Here is an 18,623-nt window from a genome sequence, read left to right on the forward strand (position 1 = left end):
AATTTAATGTTTAATTGATACCGAGTTAATTTTAATTAATTATATGCTAAATTATTCCGGGCGTAATTAAAATGGAACCGACTTCTCTCACGTGCGAGCAAATATTTATGAGGAAAAAAAAAAAACGTGTCTCGTTCGAACCAAAAACCGATGCACGTATTAAAAATCGGTCGCCACCGCTTGCGTTTTGCGGGATTAAAAGATTCAAATTAAACATCACAATTATCTGAACCCTTTTTCTCGAAGGCTGCACCTTACAAATATAAGACGATAGGAGCCGCGGTTAATCCTTATTGCATAATGCACTATAAGCATAAGGAGGAGAGCTAAGGAGAGTCGATGGAATTGTGTAGTTGTTTTCAAGCGTATAACTGTAACAGGTATGGATGAAGATTACGCAACGGCCTAGGATACGTTTTATTTTCAGGTTACGATGTGGAATACGATTTTTCGGCCCCTGGTTACGGTATTCGCCCCGCTTTACAGTGTTACTTTAATGTTATTTAATTGTATACATGCGTATTTATACTGTACTGTACTTTGCTACAATTTTTTAATGCTGTATGCCGGGGGTTCTACTTACAGGTTTAAAAAGTTTAGAAAATTTATACAAGATTTTTATTCTACATATCTTTTTTACTCAATAAGTGTTGCTTTTACAGCAGCATTGCATCCAGCAAAGCTGCCATTAGGTGATGACACTGGGTTCAAACATGGATTCGGGGCCGAAGCATCATTACCACTGGCCCGGAGTGCCCCAGCAATATTTCACGATACCACCAAACTTTGTTGAATTGTCGTCACTCTGTGGGATTGCCATATCCTCGATGATGCCGATAGAACCATGTCTTGTATTTTCTTTGTTTATTTTTAATCGCCGGTGAAGATATACCAATATTAATCAAGAAGGTGGAAGTTGAGTTGGTAAGAAAACATTGGAATCCTACTTCGATAGGAAATACGATATTTTTCCAATCATGATTATATATATATATATATATATATATATATATATATATATATATATATATATATATATATGATGAAAATGATAATAATGGAAAAAATATTCCGACGAAATAGAGAAATAAAAAAGGAACAAATCAACGTTTTGTCTTTATTTCGAGAATTCTTCTGAATGAATAAAATTAGTGAAACAAAACACCAGTTTAAATATTGGTACTGATTTCTTGTTTTCTTAATTTCATTCTTCCAGATTAAGTCTTGAAATTAAGACAAAACGTTGATGAACACATAACTTGGTTTGTTCCTTTTTTATTTCTGTCTCTTTCTCTTATATATATATATATATATATATATATATGTATAAGAGAGAGATTATTTGAAATTTGTACGCGCATATGTAACCAGAAGTCTGTCTCAGGAAAATAATGCAATTAATTTATTTTATATATATATATATATATATAAAGAGAGATAAAACAAATATTGCATTACAGAGGCGATCTAAAAGATAAGATGCTACTTCAAGTTTAAGTTTTTAAAATTGGAACTTATTTTTCTTTATAGATAAAAATAAAATTTTCAATTTGTTTTTAAATAAAATTTTCGATGTCCTACGTGACTCACTAAATTTAACAACATCTGAAAGATCGATAAATTTGATGACTAAATTCTCTTCTTCCACCCCCAATCAATATTGGGTTGGGCAGCGATTAAAAACAATCTCATAAAAGATCGATGTGCATTTCAGTTTGTAGCAAAATGAAAATAAAAGTATGTTGGTGCGTATTGGTTGGTCTAATGTAACTAATGTATATGTGTACGTGCGTGTGTGTGAGAAAGAGAGAGAGAACCAATACAAAGTATACGAGAAAATGTATGTATTTAAAATGTGTGTGTGCATCTAGAACATAATGGAAATAATATGCATATAAAATATTTCTATGACCAAGTCAAAACACAAAGGAAGACCCCCCCCTCATACCTTACTTGCAAAACCAAACCGCACCAAATCTTTCAATAGGACGAAACTCATGTGTGTGCGTGTGTATGACTATTAATGTAACCGTATAAGTATATATATATATATATATATATATATATATATATATATATATATATATATATATAGTCATCCAGTGACAGACTGTTTCGCTGTATCACAGCTTTTCAGTACGTCTAGACTAGTAACTAACTTTATATATATATATATATATATATATATATATATATATATTAATGGTCCATTTCCCGTTTTAGGTGCTTTTTATTTTAGAATAATAAAGAAATATGTTCAAAATACAAAGTAAATAATAAAATCTAGTCAAATTTTTTTCTTTTAATATTTAAAAATGCTATATTCAAAATAGAAATAATCTGCCTAATCTTAAACAAAAGTTTTTTTATCGTTTCATTTTTTTTAATTCTACCCGCCATGTTTTTTTCTTACCGTAGTAACTTAATTGTTTTCTTTTTTAGAAGAGCGTTAAAAATGGCTAATCCTGTAACAACAATAAAACCTTTTCTATTTATTCAGTTTTTACAAAATAATTATCCAGTTGAATGGACTCTAAAATAATAATACCAGGTAATAAAATAATATTTATCTTATTTTATTCTCTCCATCCAATGATTTGTCTGGTTATCTTACTTATATTATATTGCAAAGCAGTTCGTGTTCGTATATGATCACTGGAGCTAGGACAACAGCATATTCTTTTCATTGTTTTGACTCTCGAGTGTGTATCCGTTATATCTTATATGCTTTTATATAGAGTGATGTGGTTCTCGGTTGATTAACTGCGTCGGATATATACTCGAGAGTCAAAACAATAAGAATATGCTGTTGTCATAGTCCTAGTGATCACCTTTCGCCCCCATTTGAAAATATGGCGCGTTTTACCAAAATGAATAAAATTATATCCATTTCCAAATACATTATTCTCAACCTAATAAATAATTATTAGAATTCTGCCATCTAATCAACTTAATTTTTTTTTTGCATCATCTGCATTCATGCTAATATTAATTACACTAAACTTTAATATCATTTATTAATATTAGAATCTCGCTGTTAGTAATACTAGGTTTCCTATTATTTTACTACGGTCTAGCTATTAATAATATTAGGGTCTCCCTGACACTATATTAGGTTTTGCAATTAGTAATATTAACATCTAGCTAATATTAGGTTGGTGCAAAAATAATGTCGTTTTTTTTTACGCATAAATATCTGATAAAAAGCGATATTATTTTTGCACTAACCTAATATTATACTACGGTTTAGCTATTAGTGATATTAGGGTCTCGCTGATATTATATTAGGTCTTGCAATTGATAATATTTACGTCTAGCTAATATCTTACTAGAGTGTACCTATTAGTAATATCAGTGTCTTGCTAATATTAGATAAGAGTTTAATTATTAGTAACATTAGTGCCTTAATAATATTATATTATGATCAAACTATTAGTAATATTAGGGTTTCGTTAATATGTTGTGATCTCGAGATTAGTAATATTGCATCTAGCTATTTGTAATATTAGTGCATTGCTTATATTATATTAGGGTCTCACTATTAGTAACAATAATGTCTCGCTATATTACTAACATTAAGGTTTCGTTATTAGTAATACTAGACCCTAATATTATTAAGTAATATTAGTATCTTGTTATTAGTAAAATTACTTGAAAATGATATATTCAATAAGATAAATTCTGCATATTCGACCGCTGAAAGTTATTCGTATCATTGGACCGCTGTCCATTTCGTTGCTTTTAGCCAGTTAGATTCGATGGAAAGTAATCTGGCTAATAAAGAGAACATTAACAAACTAAAAAGCAGTAAGCGATGCCTGAAATAATGGCGTATAGGACAGGGACAGAAATAGGATTTTTTTTTAGAGAGAAAAATCATACTAAGCCGAAAGAGGAAGGAGGGGGTGCGAGCCCCCTGGGCGTATTGGCCATCTGGGCTGAGTCTAATTGAGACTAATGACGTTCGTATGAATACAGGAACTGATAGAAATCTCGTCAAAGGCTGACGGTTTTTATTTTACTTATTTTCTTTTTTTTTTCTAGAGCACCCGTCCAGGACAAAAAAAAAAATGATGGAAGGAAATATTAGTTTTTTCGAATAATCAATCAAGCATAAAAAATAGGCACAAATTGTTGTACACACACGCGTTGAAGTTAAATGATAAACGCGGAATTAACAAATATGGTGAAATTCTAATAAAGAATAACGGCGAAATATGAAAAGTCTTATATTTTTTTTTTACATAGGCATCACCACTTATCAAGGCCCAGACACCACTAGAAGATAATGGTTAAAGTGTGTACAGTAGTCAATTGGACAACATAGTGACCGTTAGTAATGGAAATTCGGTAAATTTGTTAACTTAAATGGAACGGCTCATCAAAAACTTGTTTACATTGGACTTGAAGACAACCATATTGTAGTCAGCTGGAAAACGGAAGATAGTTCCACAGGCGTGCAGTTAGAAGAAAAAAAAACTTTGTTCATGGAATCTACGTTTAGGTTTAGGCACAGATAAAGAGTGGGTGAATTATTGATAGTGTTTTCAGCTAGACGAGTGTTTCTTGTGAAAGTTTGGCAAAGAGGGGGGCATAGATTGGAGCTCAGTCAAGCACTTGCCATGAAAATAACGATAAAGCAAAGACAAACTCGCAACGTCTCTTCTGTGAGAAAGAGGGTGCGGGGAAGAGAAAAGGGCATCTCCTACGAGGCTACGAAGTCTAGTTTGAACTATATCAAGGCAGCATAAGTCCTTTCTAGCAGAATTATGTTTTTAAATTAAAATCGCTTCAGACAAGGCATGAAGCCACTCATGTAAGAAGCTAAAAAATGCTTCTTCACGGTCAAAACGTAGTTAACCATAAGTGTTAGACGGACAGTTTCTAACCCAGTTTTGGTGAATATACTTTCTCTATATCGCTTTATTTATTTTAACGGTTTTTTTTTCAAAACATAATACGAACGGTTATTTAGGCACAGTGCGGACAAAAATATAAACATGCATTATTATATAGATTGATAATTATACTTACCAAACGGCGTTTTGGTTTAATAAGAGGCCGATTGGAACCGTTCATTTTGTGATAGAGACCGCAGGCATTACACAAGTAATGGCCCGTCCCATCTCTCCGCCATAATGGTGTAGACGTCGCCCCACAGTTTACACATTCACGGCCTTCTGCAAAAGAAAGAGAAAACGTTGAAAAGGGGTTGTTTACATTCGAGAAACAGAATAAAAAGGAGATGGGGGAATGCATATGGTTTCTTGTGTATAGTCAGTTGTGGACAAGGTCTCAAGATATTGGTCGGAAGAAGACAAAAGGGGGTCCATTCAAGTTTAATGAATTTGGAGCCAGCTCTCGACGCGCCACTGCTGCAATTGGAGGAATATCAAAGACCGTTTTAAACAAAACTATGGGTTATTATTAGTGATGGGACGATTCCAATATTTCTCCCGATTCCAATACAATTACCGATTCCGTACTAAATTCCAGGATTATTACTAGAAGCTCTCTCGGTTACAACTGTCATTACGCCTTGCATGGAGTAAAAAAAATTAAACAAACAAAAAAAAAACTAGCAGGAGCGCCCCGCGTTGTCCGGTCGTAAAATACGCTTAAATATGATATTTTAATTCACGTAGGTTTCGTCTTTATTATTATAGTGTCAATTCTCTATCGATTATTTAGTGATTTCAAAATTAGAATGAAATATGATTTGAGTGCCACTAGCTCGAATCGAAACCGAAAGGAAAATTGATAATTAGGATCGTTAAAAAATTATGACGATCATTTAAAAAGCAAGAAAAGAGAAAAGGGGAAGGACAGAAACAAAAAGAAAAGGGTAAAAATTAGGAAGAATGATAAAGGAAAATCAGATAAGGAATACCGTGAGATATTTAGTAATGTGATTAATTTTAATTAAACTAATAATTTCACTATTACATTAAAATACACTCTGCTCTTTAGACTATTGTTCTAATCTCCTTTATATATATATATATATATATATATATATATATATATATATATATATATATATATATATAAGGGCATGTTTTTGATAGACAAGATTCAAGCAAGCGCGCCCGGACGGTCCACAGAGTTTTATAATTATATAGATTATATTAGTATACACTCTTCATAAAATAGCAGGAAAAAAATATATGCTTCGACAGTGTTCGCATTCGTTAATTATCTAACATATATTACTAGGAATATACAGAAATCAGAATTACGTTGGTAATTTAATATTTATATATAAATTATCATTCCTAATACCCGACATTATAGAATCGAAGATTACTTTCTGAATTCATTTCAAACGAGGAAAGGAATACAACTGAGGGGAGTGGGTGACTTGCTATTTGTTTTTTTTTCGCTTCTCTCCATCACTTGAAATAGTTTCGTCAGAGGCGGGAATGAGCTTCACAAAGTTACTTGTTAACTTTTGTGTGACAGGGCGGATTTATATACACATTTGTCATTATTAGACTGAAGACGGTTTCATATTAGTAGTCGTCTGGGTTGAACTAACTAACTTTGTAAATAAATTGTAGCTAAGTTCGTTATTGTATTGTCAATAACATGGTACAACAATAACACATAAAAATTGGCTATTTAATAACAAAGTGTGATTTTAAATGCTTTTTCGGTCTGGTTTTGAAAACCGGAAAAATAACTTTATGCAAATTCTCTGCATCATTTCTTAAAAAGGTTTTAGTTTTTAAATATTTGTATTATCGTTAGAATATAAAATCGGCTAAATATATCGGAAAACAAATTCTATACAAGAACCGAAATAAAAAAAAAACTGTTTATGATTATTATCGTTAAAATAATAATCCCGATAAGTTTCTGCCGAGAGAGTGAAGTGGTTAAGCCAGTAAATCCATATTGTGTTTATATAATAGTGTTTGAGTGATAATAAATAGAGTTATAGTTTTATTTTATAGAAATATTATTTGGGCAAACATTTTTGGATAGATATTTGCGAACGTTTCAGTTCAAGATGGAGGTCAGTTGAATATCGTTCACTCTGGTATGTCTAGTCCATAATCGGTGTAAACTTACCCAAACCGTACTCAAAAAAAAAAAAATGAAGAAGCATTGGTGACACGAAACATCTGTCAGCGATGTTCACGCTCGTCTAATGGATGTATAACCGTTACACTCTTCATAAAAGAATTGAGCACCCCAGGTAGCCGATAAAGCGAAAACAAGCACATATGTATTATAATTACTGGACACGTACAAGGTTTCTACCGCTGAAAAAGCGTTTCAGTTTAAAATCTAAGCTTTTAGTGCTAGACCCGTAAACCGCAAAACAGCTGTCTGTGGATTATATATATATATATATATATATATATATATATATATATATATTAGTTTTTTATATTTAAATTTCATTCAGAAAAATATTTTTCAAAACAAGACTGTATTATTTGAACAAAGAATACAATATTCAAAGTACTTTGAATATTGTATTTTTTGTTCAAATATTTTTTTGTTTTGAAAAATTATATTTTTCTGAATAAAATTTAACTATAGAAAACTTTAAAATTCATAATTAGCTATATCGAGTATATGGAACAGTTTTTATTTGGCTGGGATTGTCAGATATAAAAATATTACTTCCCTAAAATATTTTCTAAGACTTGATATTACAAGATTCATTAATCTGTGATCTAATTCGTCTTAATATTCTGTATATATATATATATATATATATATATATATATATATATATATAAAGAGAGAGAGAGAGGTGGGAAAGGCAGAACATTTTATTCTCCTTACGAAGAACAATGCCTGTAAGATGATTTGGTAACATGAGAATCAATTAGATTCACGGGCGTATTAATTTCAACCAATCCTCGAAAGACAACTTGTGGCGCTGCCTTAACTTTCGGCTACCTACACCCAACGGTGTAAATGACGCAAATAAATAAACATATCGTTATTATTTATAAAAGGACTTGCATACACAGACTATTTCGCCGTATCACAACTCTTCGGTGTGGCTCTTATTTAAAAATTATAATTGTTCAAGAACAGGTCTTTTGCAGTCATCTGTTTCATCTAAATTTTAGAGATAATCGAAACTGCTACCAGTTTCAGCAGTCCGGTGCGTTTAAGCCATGAAACATCACTAGAAATACAGGAATATTTTATCTATACTCCTATATATACATATTTTTTTTTGTATTGATATTCATATTAAAAACACTTTTCTATTAGTATTTATCTGCTTCTCAACGTAAACGTTTTGGTTTCGATTCTCGGCGGTGGCGCAAGAGTCAATTTTTTTTTTTTTTAACTTTTTAAATCATTATTATATATTGAGTCCGATATAATAATAATAAATACGAAATCTGCATTTATAAAAATATCATATTTAAGCGTATTTTATGACCGAGCAATGCCGGGCGCCCTGCTTGTGTATGTGTGTGATGCGCGCACGTGTGTGTATGTGAATGTATATATCAAATGATGGATATTCATTTACAAATTAACCGAGATATAATAGTGGAAACCCTATATATACTAACCGGTATCGTGCCGTATTTCTCCGTAATATTTGCTCGAATTCTCTTGAAGAGATATGTTCTGCCAACAGTCATCTGAATCGAGAAATATGCAAAGATTAGGCTACTAGGTTGCCGCAACGACGCACGCTCGTTCAAAATAAACGTTAAAAGGCCATACATTAATTAACCAATCATCGATTTTTTTTCTCAAACAAGAACACTTCGATCTACCAACGACTCAAAATGTGGATTCGCAATATCCCAAATGTTACGAAAAAGCAAAAAAAAAAATTAAATTATTCGTTTCCCGACGGAGAAAAACGGTTAATTTAATTTTTTGCTTTTTTTTAATCTTGTTTGGATCAGACGACCAGATGATTATGCGATTTAGCAGATTTATCTCACATGGTTTGAGAAACACTGTAGGAGCAGAAAGTCGCATGTTCAAGTCACGTCGGGGTCACCATTTTATAGGAGCCTATCTTCGCACGGACTGTAATATTTTGTAACTAAGTTTCCAAAGAAAGGAAAACAATGACTTCTTATAAACAACAAATATGCGTACTTCAAGGGTCGGTTGAAGTTAATATGTCCAGGAGTCTGATTGGTCTGCGTGTTATCAAATCTTCTTACAGGGACTGCTCTTCGCAAAGAGAAAGAATTGTAGATAATTGCTACACTACTATAATTCCAGAGTTCATCCATTTTCTTTTTGGGTGATGTTTCGAGCAGAGCGGTTACATTTTAATAGTTTTCTATATCAAGATTTATACTTAAGAGTATTTGACTCTTCATTAGTTAACAATGAGCACTATTTTATTTCCCTGCTATTGTTTATCGAATGGTAGTTTCTTAATTCGAAACACAGAAAAAAAAAAGAGCATGGCTGTAGTGTAGTGTCTGTTCGAATACTATTGTTACTTTTTTCCATCCTCCGTTGCTGAAACATATCTTCTACATCAAGGTATATTTTTTATTTATTTTTGTTCCAATCCGCAGTGCCCCTTTTGGGAGAGCTGAATCTTCCTCCAAATCAGTCTATCGTGCGTTTTCGTATTGTCGATGTATTGGGGGGGGGGTCATTTTTAATATACTTTACCTTTTTCAGATTGTAAATAAAATTCTATAATTTTTCAAGGATCACGAATTTTCGTTGTAATTTATCACAATGAGGAAGAATCTACACCCAAGTATGATTCGTAGGACGTTTGCATCAAGTAAAGAGACAATGCTAATTATAGTAACAGTCTACTCGATGAACACTCCCGTCGATTTCGACGTATGCGGTCCGCTACAACAACTAAGTTGTTAGGAAATCCACATAGATTATTTGTTTATAGTGATAAAGGCTTTGTGCAGAACCAACCATACTTTTTCGTACGACTGCTAACCTCAGCCGGTGCAATGGCTGCCACAAGACAGAGCAGTCAGTAGACTTCAGGTTTTACATCAGAGCGTTCTTCCTCCTAGATGTATGTCTTAAAGACTTAGGATGCATCTCTTCCAGTGGATTAAACGCGCCTCGAGATACCAACCTGAAAATTTATACGTCGTGGCGCGGTACACACAGCGCCTAGCATTCCCAATTAGTCACCTATCTGGTATTGGCTAGGCTCATCGTTGCTTAACTTCGGTGATCTGGCGAGAACCTGTGTTTCAACGTCATTATGCTGTATATATATATATATATATATATATATATATATATATATATATATATATATATATATATATATATATATATACGGCATAATAACTTGGGCGTGATATTCTTAGTGTACAATTAAATAATAAACTATTAAAATTATATATAGAAAATAATTCCATATTAATAATATACTTTGCTAACTTATAATTTAATAATATATTTATATTGTAAAACTATTAAATAATACATTTATATTGCTAATATATAAGTAAATATTTAAATCGCTAATTTTTAGGTGACTAACATGTTTGCTAAATCATAATTAGATGTCATATTTATGCGATAATCTATATAATTCAGTAATATTAATAGGATTAATCTATAATGAAATACGATAATTATATGTGCAAGTTATATAAAAATATAACACGAATCTTTCTAAGTTTTAATTTTAATTAAATAAAATAAGGACTTACATTTTATTTAAATAATGTTTCGATTTGAATTTTATGTGAAGAATACTTTCATATGACTAAATTTTATTTAAATAACATTTATGTAGTTAATTTGATTTAATATATTTATTTTAATTCATTAAAATAATATATTTATATAATTACATTATAATAACAATTACATAGCTAAATAATAATCACCTATAAAATAATATTAATTAAATTATTGAATTATTTATTGAAAAATGGAAAGAAAGGGTTATTAAGAATTTAAGAATTATATATAAAATAATATATTTGTATTGTAAAAGTATAAGCACCGGTCAGATATATTTTTATGCTAAAGTTATATATATATATATATATATATATATATATATATATCCAAAAACATTGTTTCCCGGTAAACAACTGATGATCCTTGAAATACCATTAGCACTATTGTGAATTCATGAAAGCAAATTGATTCATTGGTTGCAAGAGATTAACTGGCTCACTGACAAACAACGAAGGACTATTTTTAAAATTTTGTTTATACAGTTTTAAAGGTTAAGCAGCTTCCAAGACTATATATATATATATATATATATATATATATATATATATATATATTCTCTCATTATGTACTCAGTATTGACTAAAATAGATAACCGTATAAATCTTACTTAATTGAATAAATTAGATATGAATTAGCCTATATATAATAGTAAACTATTAATAACCTCAATATGTATATGTGTGTGTGTGAGAGAGAGAGAGAGAGAGAGAGAGAGAGGAGGGGCATATTTGTGGACATAATTTAGTTTTGTCTATTATGCTGTATGAATAACTGATATATATGTCGGATAGAAAACCGTATAAATAATTTATTTATATATCACACTATAAACCCGTATAAATAATCTATTTATCTGATGCATTATTAAACGGTATAAATAATGCATTGCTGTTTTGTCCTATTAAACCGTATCAATAATCTGTTTAACGTACTATTGTATCGTGAAAATAGAAACTTATATTCCCTATTGAAGCTTGTTAGACATCGAAGCTCGTCTTTGAAAAAAAAAATCGCCAATCGCTCATTTAATTAACGTCAATTCGCAGCAATGTCTGACTCATCGACAGAGTTTCTTTTGAAAGTCAAATAATTGTATCCTAAAGATTTATTATCGAGATAAAGGGTTCGTTTTTTTTGTTTTGTTTTGTTTGTTTTGTTTTTTTTTGTTGTTGTTGTTGTTGGATTTTTAACATTTTATTCGATTTATTTCATTACGTACGTATATGTTAATAACCTTTTTAGAATATGTTTTTTTTTCTTTTTTTCATTTTCGTGTTTTTGCTCTTGCAAAGTTTTATGACTGCATCTGCTCGCCCCAAGCAGGTCTACAGAATTACCTGATTCCTCGCCTTGACAGCAGCCTGAAGTAATAAAAACATTCTTCAGGAAGAAGAATTTTAGTTTTAGAATTTTTTTCTTTTTTTTTTTTTTTTTGCACACGAATAGAACAATTAGAAAATGGAAAGAAAGGGTTATTAAGAATGTAAGTATGGAAAATGGGACCTCAAAAGAGTTAGTGGGGAAAATGGGACTCTAAAACTGAAAGTGGAGAAATGGGATCTAAACAAGGAAATTGGGACATTATTACTGAAGGTGGAGACAAATGGGGCATGATTACTGAAGATGGAGACAAATGGGGCATGATTACTGAGGGTGGACACAAATGGAACATTATTACTGAGGGTGGACACAAATGGAACATTATTACTGAGGGTGGACACAAATGGAACATTATTACTGAGGGTGGACACAAATGGAACATTATTACTGAGGGTGGACACAAGTGGAACATTATTACTGAAGGTGGCGACAAATGGGTCATTATTACTGAGGGTAGAGACAAATGGGGCATTATTACTGAGAGTAGAGACAAATGGGACATTATTACTGAGGGTAGAGACAAATGGGACATTATTACTGAGGGTGGAGACAAATGGGACATTATTACTGAGGGTGGAGACAAATGGGGTATTATTACCGAGAGTGGAGACAAATGGGACATTATTACCGAGAGTGGAGACAAATGGGACATTATTACTGAGGGTGAAGACAAGTGGGACATTATTACTGAAGGTGGGGACAAATGGGACATTATTACTGAAGGTGGGGACAAATGGGACATTATTACTGAAGGTGGGGACAAATGGGACATTATTACTGAAGGTGGAGACAAATGGGGCATGATTACTGAAGGTGAAGACAAATGGGGCATGATTACTGAAGGTGAAGACAAATGGGGCATGATTACTGAAGGTGAAGACAAATGGGGCATGATTACTGAAGGTGGAGACAAATGGGGCATGATTACTGAAGGTGAAGACAAATGGGACATTATTACTGAAGGGGGGCAAATGGGTCATGATTACTGAAGGTGGAGACAAATGTGGAATGATTAATGAAGGTGGAGACAAATAGGGCATTATTACTGAAAGAGGGGCAAATGGGACATAAACAATATCATGGAGAAAAATAGGAGTTTAACAATGAAATTGGGGAAAACTGGGACATTAAACCTGGAAGTGGGGGAAATGAGACGTTAAAAATGAAGGTAAGGATAGGGAACTAACAATATTCAATTGATTTTAGATTGAGCAGCATCTTTTTTCCACTTAAATTAGAAAAGGCATTTATGTTTGTCCGTCACGCTTACACACAGAATGGTGTTTAGATAGAATGAGCGTATCTTTGTTAGTATCTTGAGAACAGATGTTACAATAACACAAAATCGACATGCGGTTAAGTTTAGTAGTTAGTAATTTTAACTTAGTTACTGACCAAATTGATATAATTTTTTAATATCGATGTTCAAATATCATGCACATTCATTTATTTATTATTATTCAATATTTCCAGAAAATAAACAAGTGAAGGTTTCACAAACTGCGGCGATTCTGACCAATGTGCGTTCCGAATACATTTAATCCTCGTCCAAAGCAGATTCATGATTAAGCGCCGTACTTATAACCTTTAATAAGTGCAAGTGATCAAACACCAATATATTCCATAACAATAAAAATATAACGCGATAATAAAAAAAAATATTTAAAGAGACATTACAACACGGAACTCATGGGTCACACAGAATATTAACATTAATTGCTTTAAATGTCAAAATTAAATAACTTCTAATTCTTTTCGTAAGTAAAGTTGTTAAACCTAAACATTCTGATGTATTTCTTATGATTTAGATATTTTATTTTTATTAACTTGATAATGCTGTATGCTATTTTTGACATAGGAATAGCAAATCATCATTGAAGGCTATGATTTAGGCTAGTTTTTTTTTTAATTTTGTGGAGTTAAACTTTCATCAGTTCGTCATACCTTCTATGTGTTTAGATTATTATTTTAAGTACATTTAAAGCTTAAAATAAAATAAGTAGAGTGTTATGACTTATCATTTAAAGTAATTTAATCGCATCTTTTATATTTGATAATTAATGGTATTTTAAAAGTGAAAATTTAATAACATTTTTAAGGGTAATTAGTGTTTTAGCATTTTTAACATTAATTATTAATAAGTTATCAGTTTAAATAGTATTTTTAATAAGTAATTAGTTTTAATGACATTTTCAATAAGTAATTAGTTTTAATGACATTTTCAATAAGTAATTAGTTTTAATGACATTTTCAATAAGTAATTAGTTTAAATAACATTTTCAATAAGTAATTAGTTTAAATGGCATTTTCAATATGTAATTAGTTTAAATGGCATTTTCAATATGTAATTAGTTTAATGGCATTTGAATAAGTAATTAGTTTAATAGCATTTGAATAAGTAATTAGTTTAATAGCATTTTAATAAGTAATTAGTTTAATAGCATTTTAATAAGTAATTAGTTTAATGGCATTTTAATAAGTAATTAGTTCAATGGCATTTTAATAAGCAATTAGTTTAATGGTATTTTAAGTTTTTTAATGGCATTTTAAACTATTTCATATTTGTAGCATAAATCTAATATAAGACCAGCTCAATTTATAGAAAGACTAGCTTGAACATTATTTCTTGTTAAAACTCAGACATACGGGACGAAAACCAAATGACATAATACTTCAACTCAATAAGAAACATAGTGATATAGTCACACGTGTTTAATACAAATATACAAATTAAGTTATGAATGAGGAAAAGAATATCGTTCTCACCAACTTTCCAATTCCTATGTTTAACGGTATGGATGGCTGTAAATCGCAGACATACGCACAGGCAGACGTAATCAACATTAGTTACATAGATAAAAATGTTAGAAAACGAAATAACCGGTGAATGACTTACAAAACAACCACTAAAATAAAAGGCCCGGTTTCATTTTTTATATCACATCATGGCGTCGGGGTTAAACGAATATAAACAAAAAGCTGGAATTTGGTTTCCTCCATCCCACGGTTTCGCAATTCATTTGTAAACTGTTTATGTTAGATGATGTCATGTCTTTTTTTAATTGTATATTTATGAAAACTTCAGACTTAGGCACATAAAATAAAATGTCCGTTATATTTACTATATGGTCACAATAAAAAGCAAGATAAAATCAACATAATTTAATATATGTGTCCAAATCTGCGGAAATATGTACATAGTCGTATGTTTAACTCACAGAGTATAAATATTTAAACGTTGCTGTTCAATGTTATTTTAAAAGGCCGTACCTATAAACAGATTTAAATAATTGCAACTTGCGTACATAAAAGGAAATAGTAGTTATATTAATAACAACGAATCTTATCAATCATAAATGTAAAAAAAAAAATTTAATTCAAGAAGTTTCACTTTTAATGATGGTGAATGCAGTTTGGTAGAAAACGCCGTTGAGTACTAGACAAAGTAAAGAGAACAAGAATTCAATAATTTTACAATTAATTCTTTATATACTAACATAATGTGTCGAATCAGGATAGTATGGATGGCGTCATATTCTTAATATATTTGAGTAAACCTCTTTTTCAAAGGAAAATTATTACTCAGTCGAAGCGTGTTTTCGCCTGGATGTCAGGAAAATTATAGGACGCTCATTGCGATAGTATCGCAGAGATTAGTTATTTAACATTTAATTATTGTTGTAAATATTCGTATTTTTTTATTATTAAAGTATTATTATATTTTTACTAGTTATTATTACATTATTATTACATGTAATTTTTATTCTAAAATTTGATGAAAATGTTAACATTGTTAAATAATGTTCAATTTCAATAGTATTAATTGATCGCTTAAATACCATTAAATAAGACGCTTGGTCAACAGAGTTATTCTAACATGAACAATATTTCTGTAGATCGCGCGCACACATATATATACACACATATATATATACACATACATACATACATACAAAAATACTATTGGCAATAATGTTTCTCTAAATAAATTTATATAATTGACTTTGTATTAGGAACGGTCTTTACCGAATTACTCTGTGCATTTTTGGTCAACAGGGTATTTGAGTCTGTGGAACAAATTCGATTTAGTTTTGTTAGGTAGGAAAATAGTTACTAAGTGGTCAAAATTGAAAAATATTGCAACTTTACAGGCGTAAGCCGAGTAAATATGTTATTTCTACGCATGCGTAAATATACATCTATATTTTAACATTTTAAGTTTTTATATGCGTGTGAACTTAAATCAGAAGGAAATAAATAAGACCGAAGAGGTAGATGTTTTGGCTTCGATTCTAGCTGAATGCACTGAAGTATTATTTTTAACTTATTTTATAATCTTATATGTATCTTATATGTTGGGTACAATATAATAAGCAATAGAGAATTGGCTCTTTAATAATAAATATTAAATCGGCATAAATGAAAATGTCATATGTAAGCGTATTTTATGACCGAACAACGCTGAACAGCCTGTTAGTATACTATAATTAAGCTCCGTTTGTTTATCGAGTACTTTTTTATGAGTACAAGCGGTTCAGTGAATTCACACCACGAACCAAGAGTCACTATTTAACTAGAATTTCGAATTCTCTAACGAACGAGGGTAACTTCAACCGTTAGAAGACGTGATGAGAAATAACCCCTATTTATGCCAAGCAGGCAGGCAACTAGGGTCAGTGGTCATAAGAATATTCAACAGAAAGAAATTTTAATTTATAGCTCATGTGTGATGACGGCATAATCGCGTTGACACGCCAGATTCATTCGATGACCGTGGGGAAGATTGCTGAAACAATCTTTCACTTGGTGCCTGTATCACTAAGTGAAAGATTCTTATGGAATATTGAGATAACTTGTCTCACTAGTAGTTAAGCGACGTTGAGTCTGGCTAGTATTGGGTAGGGACCATTTGGGAATGCTAGGCGCTATATGTGTGTTCCTAGCTATGGGCAAATAGCCTCACCAATCTGCAGTGCATAGCGTGGCTACTATGGCTGAACACTTGAATGAGAGACATCAACGAGGTGGAAGGAAACCAGGAATAATCAAAGACCCTGATGATGCTGATAATGAATTTATCAATTCATAGCATCGAGAAAATCCAAATGAAATATGATCGTCCCAAATGCTATAAATATATTCATTTCAGTCTTGTCGTGGTTCTGCATGGTGTGAGAGAGAAAGAGAGAGAGAGAGAGGGGGGAATCCCGCTTGGATGCACGTTATTAATCCGAAATGTGTTGTTAATCCCATTTGAAGATCAGTTTGGCTAATCTAAGCATCCTAAACCGAGAAACACAGCTCTCTGTGAAGCCAGAAAAAAGCATTAAACGTCGCTCGCTATAATTCACGATTTATACGCGAGGCGATTTACTCTGCAAACACGAAGTTTGTAACGGGCGGGGAAAAGCTTCCGATACTGAACCATCTTGGTTTCGCTGCTGGCGAGATGCTGAACTTAGTATTGACTTTTTTAATCTTGTCATCACTCAAGTAGCCATTATCCATCCTTAGCGAGTCAGAGAATTCCAAGAAGTTCTGAAATTTGGCCCCGGTACCTAAAAGGGTGATTTTACTTGCTTGCGGGTGAGGACCGCGTCAATTCGGTTCCCGGCGTTGCTTGGGTGTTTGTAAGTGTGTGTTGAGCGGAAAAAAGTGGTAGTAGGCAGGTAGGTTCGAACCCGTACCGCGAAGGCGGAAAAGAATGTGAAAAAAAAACGTTACGTCTTTGCTGCTGTGTCCATCATCAAAGCGGAAGTGGCGAAGGTTTAAATTAAGGCTGGTCAATCGAAAAGAGGGGATGACTTTCGAAAATATCGGCAAAAAAGCGACCCCTCCCTGTAGAAAAGTGCGCAGTTAAGGGTGAAGGAATTAATGTTTTGGGCCAATTTTTTTTATATTTGCCGTCCGAAGGATCGAGCTTCAAACCGATATTAGTCTCATGAAAATCCGTCGTCTCTGTAGAAAGTTTAGGTAGACAAACGTACATACATACATACATTTAAACAGATAGGTGAGATTTATATTAGAGAAGATAGCAGTTCCATTTTATTTTCAAGTCGATTTCGTTGATCATTGTTTGTTTCCAGTGATGAGGATAGCACAGGTAAAATTGATAGCAAAAAGAAAGCCAGAAAGTTCTCTCAAGACATAATATCTAGATAGATTAATAAAGTTAGAGTGCATACATTCTACTTATTATAATTCTGTTAGACGTTATGAAGGGCAAGACTGGCTTCTTTCCATGTCTTTGTAATCCTTCGCTATTTATATCTTCTTTTTGAATCCTCATTTTTTGTTTCTCTTTGGATCTTTCTCTCCCACATCATTAGACGGTCGTTCGACATGTTAGGTCTCTTCAGTGTGTATAGGCATGACTAGTGTACTACTGCGGAAACCCGACCGCTGGGTCAAACTGATCAGGCAATATAGTTGATCTTAACATTACAAATTATCAGTTAATACCAAATGTATTGCTTTTATCATTTATGTTAGTAATTTATAGTTAAAAGGTCTACTGCATTTATTCGGTCTTGAATGTATGTATGTAT

The 18,623-nt window shown here is 31.8% G+C and overlaps 1 protein-coding gene across 10 annotated transcripts in view; it reads right to left on the reverse strand.

Moving 5' to 3' along the window:
- The window catches only part of LOC145296204 (transcription factor GATA-3-like), a 189,144-nt gene that overhangs the window by 38,836 nt on the left and 131,685 nt on the right, over positions 1 to 18,623 (reverse strand). For 5 of the 10 annotated variants that reach the window (XM_080142413.1, XM_080142429.1, XM_080142424.1 and 2 more), the window contains exons 3-4: positions 8,553 to 8,624; positions 5,035 to 5,180 (exon numbers count right to left, since the gene is read on the reverse strand). In XM_080142413.1, coding sequence (XP_079998539.1) covers positions 5,035 to 5,180; positions 8,553 to 8,624 — 218 coding nt within the window. The remainder of the gene's footprint in view (positions 1 to 5,034; positions 5,181 to 8,552; positions 8,625 to 18,623) is intronic. The other 5 variants (XM_080142419.1, XM_080142435.1, XM_080142432.1 and 2 more) reach the window with 1 other exon arrangement.

This window comes from Euprymna scolopes, chromosome 2, assembly GCF_053919585.1.
Source record: "Euprymna scolopes isolate OS-2025 chromosome 2, ASM5391958v1, whole genome shotgun sequence".
NCBI lineage: Eukaryota > Metazoa > Mollusca > Cephalopoda > Sepiida > Sepiolidae > Euprymna > Euprymna scolopes.